General features: G+C 34.9%; 1 protein-coding gene across 1 annotated transcript in view; it reads left to right on the top strand.

The window, feature by feature from the left end:
* Positions 1–17,122, top strand: part of ENPP1 (ectonucleotide pyrophosphatase/phosphodiesterase 1) — a 68,914-nt gene that overhangs the window by 33,260 nt on the left and 18,532 nt on the right. The window contains exons 2-12 of the mRNA XM_007456537.1: positions 2,401–2,473; positions 4,683–4,799; positions 5,531–5,656; positions 6,558–6,618; positions 8,739–8,836; positions 10,718–10,797; positions 11,696–11,815; positions 13,132–13,241; positions 14,616–14,681; positions 14,989–15,061; positions 16,452–16,560. Coding sequence (XP_007456599.1) covers positions 2,401–2,473; positions 4,683–4,799; positions 5,531–5,656; positions 6,558–6,618; positions 8,739–8,836; positions 10,718–10,797; positions 11,696–11,815; positions 13,132–13,241; positions 14,616–14,681; positions 14,989–15,061; positions 16,452–16,560 — 1,033 coding nt within the window. The remainder of the gene's footprint in view (positions 1–2,400; positions 2,474–4,682; positions 4,800–5,530; positions 5,657–6,557; positions 6,619–8,738; positions 8,837–10,717; positions 10,798–11,695; positions 11,816–13,131; positions 13,242–14,615; positions 14,682–14,988; positions 15,062–16,451; positions 16,561–17,122) is intronic.

Here is a 17,122-nt window from a genome sequence, read left to right as displayed (position 1 = left end):
CAAAAAAAAAAAAAAAAAAAAAAAAAAAGAAAAGAAAAGTGATAATGCTGGAAATGAAATTCAGATCAAATGTAGATGGGGTTACAGAAGAGATAGCTGACTGTGGGTAGGCTAACGCTGCCACTGTTCAACAGACTCTAGATATGCAGTGACAGCGAATTTATTGACATGAGAAGGATGGTTGTGATGAAAAGGATGAAGATGTCCCAGAGGAAGTGACAGTGATACAAAGATTCATATTAATGGAATTTTTGGAGATATTTCATGATATGAAAAGTACAAAGGTTAAAACGTTGGAAACTTATCTAAACTTAGAAAGGAATGTGACAATTTGCCAAGGCGTATAAAAGATTCTCACTCTGTGTTGTGAGAAGTAGACAAAACACTGTTCAAACTATTCTTGATAGGTTTATTACAAAGAAATAAAACTTTAATTTTCCGTGGTTTAAATTACAGGATACTAAATACAGATTAGTTTTACTATTTTTTTCATTTCCCTATATATTTATAATTGGCAGTAAGAGAGTTTTTATTGCTTTTGATAGATCCTTCAGAATTACTCTTCCATAAGTTTGTGTTAGTTTACGCCACCATTAAAGGCTTCGGAGAATCCATTAGTACTCTTAGGACATTGTTCTATTTGCCATTCTTTACTTATTTGTTCAAGCTCTTCTTCTGATGGCTCTTTATTTTAATGGAAATATATACATTTAGGTTTTTGATTTCCTAAAAAACAAACCTGACCTAGACCCTGTTGTATTTTAGACCCACTGTACTTTCACTCTTTTTTCCTTTACCTTCGTTTTCGTTTGAAATGAGTTAGACCTGCTTCCTCAGTTTATTTGCCATTCACTTCCTCTTTTGTTCTGCAGTCCCTTGACAGTAGGCATGCTGAGGACAGAGGTCATGTCTCTTTTATTACTGAGTACCCAGTACCTAAACTACAGATCAGCATACAGTCAATACTCAGTATGTTTTATTGGAGGGAATGAGTTCAGAAAACATAAAAAAGCCTCTGCCCACCACCCACCCTGTCCCATTCACCCATCCCTCCTGTCTTTAGTATCTCTTCATCTTGGCTTTTGGGAAATGCCACGCCACCTTTCCATACTGTGCCCATTCCCCTTTTTCATATTCTTGGTTCCAGCCAAAGTAGGCTGCTCATCATTCATCTGCCACCTCCCATATGCCTTCCTTCCTGCAGGCCTTTCCTTATACTGGCTTTTCTCTGCTCTGCCCTCTCTTCCCTTTCATCAGCTCTGCCTGGCAATATCATGCCATCATTTCCCCTCTTCAGAGTCCAGCCCAGAGGCTTCCTGTATGAAGTCTCTTCTGATCTCTTTCTCACCGGCCACGCCAGCCTTTCTTCTTTAAACAGCTGTAGAACTCTGCAACTAGAGTCTACCAAATATGAGCCATTTGTGCTGTTGCTTTTGCCCTTTCCCAAAAAGTAGAAGCTCCCTGGGGCGTCTCTTATTCTTTCCTTCAATGCATAATATAGTCTTTACACATAGTTGGTGCTCAATGCATATTTTATTGAATTGTCCTGAAATGTGACATTCCACAGAGCTGCCAAGGGAACTCCATTCCACTGAAAAATACTGAGGACTATTTTGTAGATTATTCTGCTTTTTTTTTTTCTAACTCACAAATAAACTTCTGTCATTGTTCTTGGGAGTTATATGGTGTAATCACTTACACCATATTAACCAGATGATCTAGTTAAAGTCAAATGTCAAAGTCCAGAAGAGTGGAGAATGAGAAAGTTGCAAAATGTTAGAGCTGGAAAGATTTTTAGGGATCCAAGGAGTCCAGCCCTTTAATTTTATAAGTGAGTAAATTGATGTCTGGAATGTTAAAGTGACCTGCTCCAAATCTCTACACAACCAGTTTGTGGTAACATTTGGGTCCGGGCTGTAGTCATCCATCCCTGTCTGTTGCTCATTCCCACAAGCTGTCACAGTGAATATGAGAATAGTGTGTAGGCCTGTGTAATTAAACTGTTAAAAGAGGCATCTGATATTCTCATATTGCCTTTTATGGATTAACAAGTAGAAAATTGTTAGGTTTTCTTTTCTCCCTACCTTAATTATTATAAGTTTTTGGACTGGATTCATTTACATCAACTGGGAAATTTCTGGCAACATTAACCTAGGAAGGCATAGATTTGTTTGCTAATATTTAAGTAAACTTTTTATTGAAGTATGACGTACATACAGAAAAGTACCTGAAGCAAAAATGTGCATTTTGAATTTTTCCAAGGTGCACACATCATGTGACCAGCACCAGATCAGGAAACAGAGCAGCACCAACAAGTTTAGAAGTATTTAAAGAAATAAAACATTTGAAGAAATAAAAGGGCTTGGAAACTACATCATTTTTTTTTTTTTCTCTCCACAGGTATTGTCAGTCTGTGTGTTAACGACAATCCTTGGTTGTATCTTTGGGTTGAAACCAAGCTGTGCCAAAGAAGGTAATTAGTACAGTAATTTGTGTGTATGTGTGTGTGTGTGTGTAGGGGTACTAGTCAGCCTTTTTCAGAATGTGATTGAGATAAGCGTTATGTCCTAATCCCTTGAGTACTCCATAGATAGTGCAAATTTGATGCTGGTTTGAGCCTTTTTCTTGAAGCTCTTTTATTATTTTAGCCATGTGCTATTTTATTTACTTGCAGAACTTCATCTCAAAATGATGAAGAGGGGCTATGACCAAAAAACCAACCAACCAACCAATCAAACAGAAAAACCTCAAAACAGCAAAAAATAAAGAACAAAGACACAAACAAGCAGCTGGCTGACAGGTTCTGGTGCTGTGCTCCTGGAGCCTGTCTCCCTGACTTCCTCCAGTGACTCCCAAACACTTTTTCTCCCTAAGGAGTTAGCCCTGGAAGTTACTAGGTAACCAGTTAGCATCCCTGGGCAACCAGAAACTTATCCTTACATGCTTTTAAGTCTTTTAAAATTGCAGACATTTCAAAGCAACAGTGATATTTTTAAGCTTATATATATATATATACACATATACATATACATATATATATTATTGAGTGCAGAAATCTAGCCAACACTGACAAGATTACTATGAATAATAAAACTATGAATCACAGTATACTGTAGCAGTCATTATTTTGGCTCTGAGGTAGTTTTTATTTTTTCCCTGTTAAAATCACTGATGGTCTTCCTAGGGAATTTGGTTTTGAAAATTGAACAAATCCATCTGTACAACTATTCTGTAATTGTAATATTAGTCATTTAAAAAATTTTAGTGATTGTTAAGCTGTCATTTATTGTTGAAATGAATGAAATGTAATTTTATATATTTAGTCAGCAACTATTCAGAGCAAACTGTCAATGTTTAATACAATTAAAAAGCTATAGACTTTAGTGTTCACCTGTGTAGCCTTTAGACACAAAGTAATTCCCCTTGAGTTCAGTTTGGCATGTAAAAATAAAACCGAATGATTGAAAACAGTAATTTTAATCTAAACTCAACATGGAATGCATATTGTTTTTTAAATGACTAGGGACATATTAGTGAGCTCCAAGTAATAGCTATTATTATAATAGCTTTTCCCCCTTGGGTCAGGAAAGTTAATATTTTTGACCCTAGAAATTATTATTGTCATTTCATGTCCTTAAAATTGCCTAGTTTCCCGGTGTTAAATGAGAGTTAAACTCTGTGGCAGTGTCTTCTTGGGTCAGGAGACCATTGCAGTCAAGAGCTAGGATTATTCATTTTTTTCTTTTGGACTTCCACTATTTTATAAGTGGATTTTTTTTCTTACCACCCTGATTTTCTAGTAATCCAATAAAAACCTAGCTTATTCTAGGTAACTAGTAAAGAGTTACAATGTGAAATTGTTTTTAATGAAAAGTATTTTCCTTCCATATCTGCCATTTGTCCATTTAACAAAAACTTATTAGTACCAGCTATAGTCAAGGCTCTTGCTAGGCACCAGGGATACAGTGTACTGGGTAACTTCCAGATGTGGTCTTTGTTCTTGAGAAGTTTGTGCTCTAGGGTGAGACTGGGATATTAACCAAATGATCTAGTTACAAATGGAAGTAGGTGACTGAGATGAAGGGTAAGGTTTTATACAAACTTAAGAAAAGGAAAAAGGACCTAGACTGGGAGTTTGGGAAAGTTTCTCAAAGGGAGCAGGCTGGATCTGAAGGTGCAATGGATGTTTTAGGTGATGGTGGGAGATGGGTTCCGCAGAACATGTTCTGTACAAACACATTACTTCTCCTTTACACCAGACTGAGAATGATGTAAGTCAGGTATTCTCTGTCTTTCTGAAATATTCATAGATTATCACTTTTCAGAGAACTCTGCATAAAATCTTCAGAACAAGCTCTTCTTATTTTTCTTTTCTTTATTATTCAAAAGTATTTAAGTTTTATTACCCCCAGTAGGGTTTATAACATATAAAAGAAAAAAGTCATCTTTTTTTCCTATGGCAAGAGATAAAATTGCAAAACTCTATAAGGTTACTGCCTTCTGTTTGTGTCACTTTCTACATGTATTTGTGAAAAGATTCTTGGTTAACTTTATTGCCCACCCCGTCTGTGTTTTCGAAAACAATATTTGAACCTGACTATAACTAACTTAGGTGTATTAATTGATGTTTGCTTTGTAATTATATAATGATTAGAAACATCTAACTCCTTCAATATTTTCAGTTAAAAGTTGCAAAGGTCGCTGTTTTGAGAGAACGTTTGGGAACTGTCGCTGTGATGTTGCCTGTGTTGACCTTGGAAACTGCTGTCTAGATTACCAGGAGACATGTATAGAACCAGGTAAAAATATGCAGGGGAAAAGATGGAGTCATGGGCCTTGGTAAAAGAGCAAAGAAAAGTTCTGCATCTTTTAGGTATGTGATTTACCTGACCCATTTGAGATTTTTCAAAATTTGGCCTTTATATTTTCTGAGAGAAAAAATTTACATATTTTGCCTTGGTAAAAGTTTTATGGATAATAAAACTGCCTGTTTTTAATGTATGCTGACAGCCTATGTAGTCTAATTTGCATTTCACCTAAGTTCAAAAAGGCTGCTTAAAATATATGAATATTTCTATGGGCTTATTAAAGCAAGAGTTCTTAAGATGTCTACTTAAACTTCAAAGTAAAACCATCAGACTATGGAAGTTTTCTGTTTGATTTGGTCTTCTCTACATATGACATGGAATAACATTTAAATGGGAGTGAGCCAGGTTTAGATTAAATTTTGAGAACTCTGACAATGACTGGTGGAAGAAGCCAGGATGGACATGGGAGTTGTATAATAAGAATTATGCTTGTTTACATTTTAAAATGATGAGATTCTGGCTTTTTAGTGAATAATAATTACTGCCTGCATATTTTCTCTTAGTTCAGATTGACCACTGTGGTGGCAGCTTCTGTGACTGACTAAGGGTTAGAAAATGGTCCATTGTCTCTTCATGGACCATGTTCTAGAGACATTTCTGTATTCACTTTGGACATGTTGAATTTGGACCATGAAATGTATTATGTTGATATTTGTTTCTAGAACGGATATGGACTTGCAGCAAATTCAGGTGTGGTGAGAAAAGGTTGTCCCGAAGCCTCTGCTCCTGTTCGGATGACTGCAAGGACAAGGGTGACTGCTGCATCAACCATGGCTCCATGTGCCGAGGTCAGGAGGTCATGCCCTCGCCGGGTTCAGATGCAGGCTTACATCTTCCTAGGTCCTAGCGGGGTTTAGCACAGATGTATTTTTTACATTAGAAGTCATAGTTATTGACCCACCATATTAGCTGAAAAAATATTTTAAAAACATTGTATTAAGGAAAATTTCAAACATATATACCTGAATAGAGAGAATATGGGATGAAGCTTGCATCACCCAGCTTAATAATTACCATTATCTAACATGGCCAATGTTGTTTTATCTGTAGTCACTCACTCTTCTGCTACAACCCCCTCATGTTATTTTGATATTAGCTGCATATTTAACACTGTACTTGTGGAAAGATCACTTTTGCGGTCCTGGCTGACTATATAACAGGTTCCTTTATAGTAAGTGAGGACGATGTCTGCTGTGCATTGAGAGAGTGGATGTGAAGTTAGGGCATAAGATTCTGTGTAAACTGATGTTATGATGATGTCTCGTCTAGGTGTTACAGGGTTCCTTGAAATTCTTTGACAGAACCTGGCTCTGTATGAGAGGAACTAAGACATCAAGGATTTAATACCAGATTTTGTTGGGTGGATAGAAGGAGGGTTGTAAATTTTGGCTGAAAATATTAACAATTTGAAAATGGAAAAGGTGCCTTCAAGTTCTCCCAAATACAGTAGTATGTTTTAGTCTTGCAATTTTACATTCATTTTTTAATTCCTGATATCAGCTAACTTTTATTTTGAAACAGAATAACTCCCTTTATTTGTTTTGTTTCCCTAGAATCACGTCCCATATTATCTATGTATCTGTTAACATATTTTGTTTTTGGAATCTGTCCTAATGTGTCTCACAGGCATCAAAATCATTGTTTCTATTGAGTGTGTTTAACTCATTGTACTTCTTGAAAATGTTTTAGGTGAGAAAAGTTGGGCAGAAGAAACATGTGAGAGCATTAATGATCCACAGTGTCCAGCAGGGTAAGATTATATTCTGAGATACTAATTTTTTTTAGGAGTACCATTTTTTTCTCTTTCCAAATAAAAATAATAATTATTCATTGGTTCAGTAAATATTATTTTTAGTTAAGCCTTCTTTTGGCACTGGCGGTATAGAGATGATTATGGCATGACTCCCCACTCTGGAAGCTAGTGGAAAAAAGAGAGGTCATAAATATTTAGTATTCATGAGTGTTGGGTGAAAGTATTTGTGGTTTCCTTCTTAGGAAGGAAGGATCTTTACATTCATTTGAAGTTTTTCAAGTTGAACTTATAGCAAATTACAGCTTCTTTTTATTTTTTTTTTTGTGTTTTGGTTCATTTATATATTTTTGGGATAACATGCCCGTGAGAAGATGTTACATAATTTTTATAATTTATACTTGTTACTTTTGTATTTAGAGTATTTTTACAATACCTTATGTTTACAAGGTCATCAAAAAAAATTTGTGTGGAATTCAGAAGGTGGAAATTTGGTGACAGTATTAAACATAATTATCTTTGCTCCACTTGAACAAAGATATATGAATTCAAATTCATATAATTTGAATTATTAATCTTCAGAAATATATTTTTATGTCTTTAAAATAATGATTTTTCCAGACTGTTAAACATTTTAAAGCTGTATTTTAGCTTACTTATGTATATAATTTATGTTTGTTTTTTAAATATGTATTTTTGTTTTCTGTTGGATGGAAGAGTTCTTTTCTGTTTAAAACAACAGTAATAACAGCAGCAAAAACTAAACCCAAAAAATTCCAACAGAAGAGATTTTTTCAAAGAGGACTTCTCATATATCCTAAGATGTCTGTTAAGTCCAAGGTATATTGGAAGTTTTACACTTAATGAATTTTGAATCTTCCTTTTCCTTCTAAACATTGACTATTATTTTCCAATTGTAATGTTGACTCTGTTAGTGGAAAATATAAGTCCTTCTTTCTTTACAAGAAGACCGTAATTTAGGACACATTTTATTATACGGGAAATTATTATACCCGTATATTTACCTGGAGGCCCAGCAAACTGTTTTTATGTTTTCTGTTGATTGACTAGAAATAATTTTATACAGACATGGACCATTGAGACTATATGCAGCTGATTCTGCAGAGTCTCCCAACAGAACTATGGTACAAATACTAGTTAGTGGAAATTATACACAAATTTCCTCCTTTTTCCATTTGTGTTTGGGTATGACAGTAAGCTGGGGAGGCAGTAGAGTTGGAAAAGGCAAGGTAAGGTAAATCTTTGTGCTCAGATTTTTAAATTACTGAGTAAACTTTCAGTGGAAAGTTTTTTCATGGTTATCCAATGATATACGACTTTCCTACTGTCTATCAGATGTTATTAGAAGCTGCAAAATTTCTGAACCATGCCTATTTTGGTGTAGCCATGGAATGGTTGTCCATAGATATTCTCTTTTGTTGCGAATATCATTATACATTTTTTTTTTGCTTCCCTCTTTGGTTTTCTATTCCTCACATGGATATATGTGTGTGTGTGTGTGTGTGTGTGTGTGTGTGTGTGTGTGTACCTTCATTGTTTGTTCATTTCTAGCTTTGGATCATTTCTTTGTTGCTTATATATTTAAATGTAGTAAATACCTCACCAACTTCTCTATTAATGTCTTTTAAATATGGTAAACTTAAAAGCTAAATATTGTATATAATTTATGTGATATGAGATACTATCTATTAGTTTCAAGTAGAGACAATATCAGAAAATGCTTTTACAGAAAAAAAATAGCGGAAACAAGAAACATAATTTAGAACATGCTACTTGTTAACATTTATTCTCTTGCAAATTGGGAAAATATTATTACATTTTAGTTGCTTTTGGTCTAGCTTTTGGAATAGCAGGAATCATAAATGATCAGCTCAAAATGGTATGAGTGCTTAATCAGTACTATTTGATGATATATATAATAAAATATAAAAGCATATATGTGAATATAGATGCTTATAAAATATTCTTTATGAGGATGTTTGTTGAGCTTGTTAGTTTACCTAAGATTACATACCAACCTCAGTGGAAAATCTTCACTGGATCTGTGTCTTCTTTCTTCTTCTTCAAACAATTTTTTTTCTTTCTTTCTCATTATCCAGGTTTGAAATGCCTCCTACCCTCTTATTTTCTTTGGATGGTTTCAGGGCAGAATATTTACACACTTGGGGTGGACTTCTTCCTGTTATTAGCAAGCTGAGTGAGTAACTTCAGAGTTTACTATTGGAGTGCCACAGTTTCAGTGAGATAGACTAAGGAAGGAGTCTTTTTTTCGAAAAATACTGGCAGAATCTGTTTTACTAAATTCCTCTATTGCAAAAGAGTTAAACCTAATGATAAGGAACTAGTGTTTAATATTGTAATTGTTCTGAAACTGCCTTTTAAATAATTCTGAGATAATAGTAGTTATTTTAGGATTTTTATCCCTTGGTGATAGATGTAGATATAAGGATGAGATAAGATATACTTTTTTTTTTTAGACTTTTGGATTCCTTTTATGGACAAATTATTTATATATTGATCTAATATGTATTATATCTTAAAATAGCATTTCAAAAACTGAAGGTATTTCTGCTATGTTTCTAGTAGGGTAGATATAGAATATTTGTTATTTATCTTATAGTATCATGTAGCATCCTTCCAACTTCTTTATCTCAATAAAGCCTTAATTGAATGATTATTGTATAAGTTACTAATGCAATAGTAGAATTGTCTTTTCTTAGTATTAATGCCAAAGTTTTAAATCACATTAACCACCAGTAATATGGGCATCACTTGTATCATCGTTACTGAAAAAAGAAAAAATTAAATATGGGTATAAAAACTGTAGAACATTGCTTGTTATCAGTGATCAGTATTTAAGTAGCCACAGTGTAATGCTGGACTGAACTAGAAGTAAGTAAATACACTGTTTTGGTGTTCTTCTGGAGTTCTGAAACATTATTTACTAGACTTGAGTATATGAGGTTGGTTTAAACATCAAAGTCACTCTCAGTAAATACATAGATACGTTTATTGTACTTCTTTTGTGACAAGCCAAAATAATATTTGGAGAACTTTAAAAAATTTCAGTTTCTAATTTCTCCTGGGAAGAAAATAGTTGTTATAAATAATCATTTGACCTAAAAAAGTCTTTAGCAGAGAGTTTGCATGGGCAAGGAAGGCTCTGTTCTTACCAGCCAGGCTCATGAGCTTTGAGGTTTGAATATGGCCCTTTGTTATCATCAGCAGGAAAGTTTGTTTCCATAGCACCAAATATGAGTTCAGAACCTGAGTTCAGAAGTAAGGAGCTGTAGGTACCTATATATGAAGTTGAAAGGAATTCAATACACAGTTAGACTAAGTACTCTCTTTGGGTAATTGGGGAATGTAGCTTGTAATGCTGAACTATTTGGAAGGCAGTGAGATAGATAGACACATGCCAATCTGAGGAATATTTTCAGGCAATGGGGTATTGATATGCTAGAATCATTAGTTATGTATTCCCTCTTCAATGGTAGAGGCAGAAGACGAATGTGACACTAGGGCTAAATCAGCAACAGTTTGACTTCCGTCCTTTCTTGTACTTGAAGCCAGAAGATGCTTTTTATCTTTAGAGCAGTGTTGAACTTGTCTAGAGTTAGCTAGATTGGATTTTTGGGGTGGGACACTGGCATCCCAGCTACTGCTTCATTCTTGTTTTAATTTTGCAGATTTAGCTACTAGTGCGGTTTTTTGTTGTTAAAATATAACTACATCCTATAATTTAGTATGTTACCACCAAGTAGTAGCAGACAAAGATCTAGCAAGAATCATTATGGTCCATCTGGAACTTAATGTTATTGATAAGTATGGGATAATTATTTCATTGGCTTAACTATTTTGTTTAATGATTTTCTAAGTAAGAGAAAAACTAACTCTTAACCTTGAATTTGAATCCAAAATGTTGCTTTGTAATTCACCCTGAATTTTTATATGGTTGTAAGTCCCTTCTGGGTTCACTTTTTTAGTACTATTTAGAAGTCTGTGGTACCAAAGCTAAATGAGGGAAACAGATTGTTAGTTGTATTTAATAACAATATTTAATTTTTTTCCCTTGTAGAAACCTGTGGAACATATGCTAAAAACATGAGACCAGTATATCCAACAAAAACTTTCCCCAATCACTACAGCATTGTCACAGTAAGCTCTGCATTTCAACTTTTATATGTTCACAGAAGTGAGATGTAAATGTAACATTTTTCAAGAGAATAAGTAGATTTCAGATCAGAAAAAAATAACTTCTTCTTCATTGTGTAGTTAAGCAAGGAAACCTAGGTTCTGGTCTTAGCTTTTCTACTAAGTAGTTGTGGCCTTGGGCAGGTCACTTTACGTTCTGGGTCTCCATTTCCCATCTGTGAAAAGAGGTGACTAAAGACTCCAAGAAATGATTTCTTGGTTCCCTTTCAATTTAAGAGTCTCTGATTCTTGGGTCCTGTTTTTTCTGATTAGTTTTTATCTTACTTTATTTGAGCCCCAGACTGTCTGCACTCACATATTCTCAGCTCTTTCCAGTCATCTTGATGTATGAGTTCTAAGCAAGCCACTTTGCCTGACTTTAGGTAGGATTACAGCTCTATTTTTGTTTCACTCAAAGTTTGGAGATTTAATTTGAATCCAGAAAAAAAAAGTAGAATTCATTAGGCCTTAGGGTTGAAGCCAGAGAATTAATACTTTAGCTTGTGTTGGTACAAGCTATTCTTGGACCCAACCAAAAAGGAGTTTGTTCTGAAGAAATGTTTCACTGGTCAATGCAAAAGGACAACACAGTACTTTTTTCAAAATTAGGCTGCTTCTTTATATAGAACTTCATCCATATCATTCCTAATTTATTTTGTCCTATTACATAAATTAAAACACAAATACTCCATAACATCTAGAGTGGTTGGTTGTGTTTTAACAATACCCATTGTTTTGTTCTTCTCTCCTTAAGCTGGGTTGAGTTCTGTGTAGCTTAAGTTGTCTATTTCTCTTTGATGATTTTGTTCTGCAACTTTAAAAACTTAAAACTTGCATAAAACTTCTATTTTATATTTTTTAGGGACTTTATCCAGAATCCCATGGCCTCATTGACAATAAAATGTATGATCCCCAAAGGAATGCTTACTTTGCACTTAAAAGTAAAGAGAAATTTAATCCTGAGTGGTACAAAGGAGAACCAGTGAGTTGTTTGTTTTATCTGTTAAAATTATTTTTATTATTCTCATCTGTTTCTATCAGAGTAAAATACCAGATTCCTTGGCGCTTTGAATAACTCATTTAATTTACTATGTTTTATGCCATCCTTATGCAAACAGAGATGAATTCAGGTAACTCTAAATATAGCTTGTATCATTATTCCAGAGTGGGGTTTGGGTTATGCTGAGCCAGTTCTCTTTTCTGCTTGATTTTACCTTTTTGTCCTAGTAGCGAAGAGCAGTAGTCTGGGGGTAATATTTTGATCTACACAAAGCTGTTTCTACAGGTGTAAACTTTGACTTTGTTTCCATTTGCTAACATAGAAATTCTCTCTGATTGTGATTTAGATGTGTTTTCCTTCTGAGTTTTTATAAATTGCCATGACAATTCTATAAGGTCTATTTGGATAGTCTTGATATTCCTCTTGGAAGGAGAAGTGCATTTGCAAGTTATAAATTCAAATTTTAGCTCTGACATTTAAAGCTGTGTGACTTTGGGTAAATTATTCTTTCTGTGCCTCAATTTTCTCATATCTGTACTGTAAATACTGTTAACTACCTCATAGAGTTATTGTGATGATTAGTTGAATTAATAATCTAGGATGCTATTAGTTGGATTAATTAGTTGATTAGTTGAATTAATAATCTAGAATACTATTTAGAACTGTAATTGGCAATAATAAGTGCTTAATAAATGTTAGTTACATAAGCAAAAATGTCAATAAGTTAAAGATATGTATGTTTGTAAATTTTTCTTTTCTTTTTCCTTTCATGAATTTTTCTTCTTTTAAGAAGGAACCTATTCTAGTGGGAAGCAGCCGCATAGCACAGGGAGATCAGCTTGGTGCTTTGTGACTGCCTGGAGGGGTGGGATAGGGAGGGTGGGAGGGAGGGAGATGCAAGAGGGAAGAGGTATGGGAACATATGTATATGTACAACTGATTCACTTTGTTATAAAGCAGAAACTAACACACCATTGTAAAGCAATTATACCCCAGTAAAGATGTTAAAAAAAAAAAAAAAGAAGGAACCTATTAAGTAGAAGTATGACTATAAAAGTTTCGGGAGTTATCAACCGTTCATATTTTTTAGGTTAATTTAATTTCTGATTATTTAATATCTCTTTGCTGCTGTTCAAAGTCAGATTACATTGTTATTTTGTAGTCTAACTGCTGGAGCTTATTAACGTCAAAAACATTCTAGCATTTGGGAGGAAAGCATTGGGGTTGCGTGAACAGATGGTTTCCTAAGAAATGAATGCTTGCATAATTTCCTAACTTTCCTTCACTGGCTTCCCCAGATTTGGCTTACAGCTAAATATCAAGGCCTGAAGACGGGCACATTTTTTTGGCCAGGATCAGATGTGAAAATTAATGGAATTTTCCCAGACATCTATAAGATGTATAATGGGTATGTATAGCTGTACTTTTTCTAGGACCTATAACATAGAATTGTTTATTTTCTTATCAGAGTTCTCGCATTTGAATGATATGTTGTTTGAAAAATGAGACCTGTCAGAATAAGAACTCTGTCTCAAAGAGTTTTAGATGGATGAGAGATAGACAGTAAAACTATGATGAGTTTTTTCCTGGAGGTTTTCTAGAAAGCACTGGTAACATGTTAGAGTTTGCATTCAGATCTTTGGGCAGGAATAAGATTGAAGTCCTGGTGAAAGTAGAGGTCCTGCATATTTTCACTCCAGGGAGAAAGGACAGGGAGAAGGAGGTGAAAGTATTAAAGGGACACAGGTAGGAGTGACTCTCTGGTATCTGGAAATATTATTTAAAAGAAGATATTAATGGCACTCCTGGGTTTGCATTTTCAAATTACTTTGTTAAACGTTCCATTTAATGTGAGAACTGATTGGAGTAACCTCCCTGTGATATTCAAAATCCATGAGGTACCACGAAAAAAACAGAAACTTCTTTTCTGGAAAACTCTCTTTGGATCATTTTAGGGAGACTAGCAAAATAGTTTCATCTTTCACTTGGGAAATTTATGTCATAAAATCAATACGATAATGTATTTGAGGGACGAAAGGAAAAGTTCATAAATTCCAAACAAGAAATGCATAATGATTTTCTATGGTGACCTTATGCTGTTGTTTATTCCTTATGGTTCACACGGGCACCTTGTTATTTGCCGTTAGTTTCATTCCATAGATGGTTATTGAGATTCTATGTGACAGGCACTGTCCTAGGCCTGGGGGATTTGAAGAGTAGTGATATATGTTCTCTGGCTTCTCAAGGTCTGATAGAGACCTTCTCAAGGTACAGCTAAGTGTACTTGAGGTTGGTCAGGCACTCTGATGGAGACGTGTAAGCAAAATCCTGTGCCCACAGGAAGGTGTCGTTAATTCTGCCCAGAAATTGTTGCCTGGAGAACTGTCTGCTCATTAGGTGTCCACTTCCCAATTTTACTAAGAGTTATCAATGAGTGAGTTCTTCATGAGGTCCTCTTTGAAGAGTGTATTGACACATGGGTTATTCATGCCATAGCAATTGCTATTCTCAGGTCCAGGAGTAAGATCCTCAGGTAGAGTATAGGAAGCAAATCTTTTAAACCCAGCTACGACTTCCATATGTGTAAAATTTAATGTTCGTTGCTTTGTCGAGAAAACAATTTTAAGTTTTCAGATGAAACTCTTACATTGCTTGGAACACATTTGCTGCCTTGAATTGTTTTAGTCTCTCTGAATGCAATTCTCAGTGAGACACACACTTATATCTTAAACCCAAACAGTTGTCACAGATTTGTTTTCATTTTGTTTATCTTTCATATTAGTTCAGTACCATTTGAAGAAAGAATTTTAGCTGTTCTTAAGTGGCTGCAGCTTCCTAAAGATGAAAGGTATGTAGACGATTAATTTCTGTCATAAAATACTCCTTTGTTTTATGAAAACGTCAGAATATTTTAAATAGATGACAGGAAAACTTTGCTATTGGCTCTGATGTTTTATATCCAGATGAACTCTTTAGTGTCCTGTTACAGCCACATTTTGAAGAACTCTAAACACGTAAATTATTTCTCAGCAATTTTAGGAATGTTACCCCAGTGTTGTATTAACTTTTATTCACTATCAGTTGTTGAATTATTCTTTCTATTCTGTTTTACAATGTGTTCGTAAAATATTACATTTTGATACTGTTTGATTTAGACCACACTTTTACACTCTGTATTTAGAAGAACCAGATTCTTCAGGTCACTCTTATGGACCAGTCAGCAGTGAAGTAAGTACATTTTTATCAGTGATTACTTCATTAAACCTGGTAATATCCAACTGAACCTTGCTTTGAAGCAGGTTTCTAGACCATTCTATAAGAATCCATAATTTCTGGAAAGAGCGAGTATTAAGCACATTTTTATTAAACCAAAAGATGCACTTTAATCAAAAAGAGCTGGGAGCATTGTTTTGTTTTACGCTATCTACAGTGCTAAATTGAACCAGTGGTGAGTTTAAATTCTATATTTTCAATTTCAAATGAGACCTGTCACACTCCACCCTTTGTACTCTTTCCATCAAAACCTATCTCCAGTAACTTCAGTGTAGTTAACAACCCACATGCCCTTGCTTTGATTCTGTCCTTCAGCTAAGTAGAAATGCTCCTTCTTAGAGGTGGGAGATGTGTGGCGGTCAATGCGGCCATGTCATAATTAGACAAATGGAAGTTTCCTGTAGTTCTTATCTTGGTTCGAACAATTGGCCAGATGCTAGTATAATTTTTATTCTTTCACTATTAAGACCCGTGTCTAGGTCGGTTTGGCTACAAGTAAGTCTAAGGATCATTTTGTAATTGATTATCAGATCACATAAGTTTTAAGACCAGTGCTATTTTTTTCTATTCACTAAAGATTTCCCAAAGTACCTGCTTTTCTGTTTCATCTTCATTCAAGGTCGAGCCCATCGCTTTTCAAATCATATTCATCAATTTATAAACTCAGTTAAACGCTAGTATTCTTGGCTCATCGAAACCCACTTTATCTTCATACTTAAAAATTCCAATCCATGTTGCTTGGATATCTTTGAGTGAAAGAAAGACCATGTTGAAAGAGCTTGTTTCATAATACAGTGAAATACACAGACTATAGATAAAGGTTAGACTGTTTTGATACAGTACCGAAGACACAGGCAAAACTGCACAAGAGGGGCTTCCCTGGTGGCGCAGTGGTTGGGGGTCCGCCTGCCGATGCAGGGGCCGCGGGTTTGTGCCCCCGTCCGGGAGGATCCCACATGCCGCGAAGCGGCTGGGCCCGCGGGCCATGGCCGCAGAGCCTGCGCGTCCGGTGCTCCGCAGCGGGAGAGGCCACAGCAGTGAGAGGCCCGCGTACTGCAAAATCCAAAACAAAACAAAACAAACAAACAAAAAACTGCACAAGAATTTGCCTCCCGTGGTTTTGCCCGGAGAGAGGAGGAGAGAAGAGCCAGAGGTAATTTGCCAAAATCATACGCCATTCTGTGTCCTTGTGATATTCATAGGCAAAATAATAGTTTGTATCGAAACAATGGGTTGTATACCTAGAATTTTAATTTTAATTTAAAAAAATTAAGTACATAGAACTATAAGAAGCATTTCATGAATACTTTTAACTATGTGACATGAGATTGTTTCCCTTTCTTAGGTCATCAGAGCTTTGCAGAGGGTTGACAACATGGTTGGCATGCTGATGGATGGTCTAAAAGAGTTGAACTTGCATAGATGTTTGAACCTCATCCTTATCTCAGATCATGGTAACCTGAATTTGCATCATTTTTCCTTCAGGTTAAATGGTGCCCCAGAAGTTTACTTGATTGATTATTGTTTTATTATTTCCTCTGACTTTTGTAGTTAATTCTTTCTTTTAAATGTGATTTCTTGTAGAAAGCCTTTAGAAAATACTACATTAAATATAAATCACAAGTGAAACGTAGAATTCACAGAAACCTAAGAGCTTATTAACCACAATGCACTTATCTCCTGATTTGGGGGGGCTTACACCAGGAACTTGGAGAGTTAAAACAATTTTTTTAATATTAAGTTTTGGTAAATCTACTCTAAAAATTTTAGGTGTAATTTGAATAGATTATTATGTGCTGCTTCTGTTTTCTCTAGATGATAAAGCTGACTTTTAAAAGCAGTATGTATTAATTTTGGCAATATTTTAAGTTAACTTTTACTTACTGTGACCTTTAGAACATGTATGTGTATAGCCTTGGGACTGTAAAAGCAATGTATATACAAGAAAATAGGAAAGAGGTTCTTTTTGTTTGGTTTTTGTTGTTGTTATTATTGTTTGCTTCAGAAATAATTACT

Source organism: Lipotes vexillifer, unplaced genomic scaffold (genome assembly GCF_000442215.2).
Source record: "Lipotes vexillifer unplaced genomic scaffold, Lipotes_vexillifer_v1.1 scaffold438, whole genome shotgun sequence".
Classification (NCBI taxonomy): Eukaryota; Metazoa; Chordata; class Mammalia; order Artiodactyla; family Lipotidae; genus Lipotes; species Lipotes vexillifer.
This window is presented reverse-complemented; position numbering and strand designations above follow the sequence as displayed.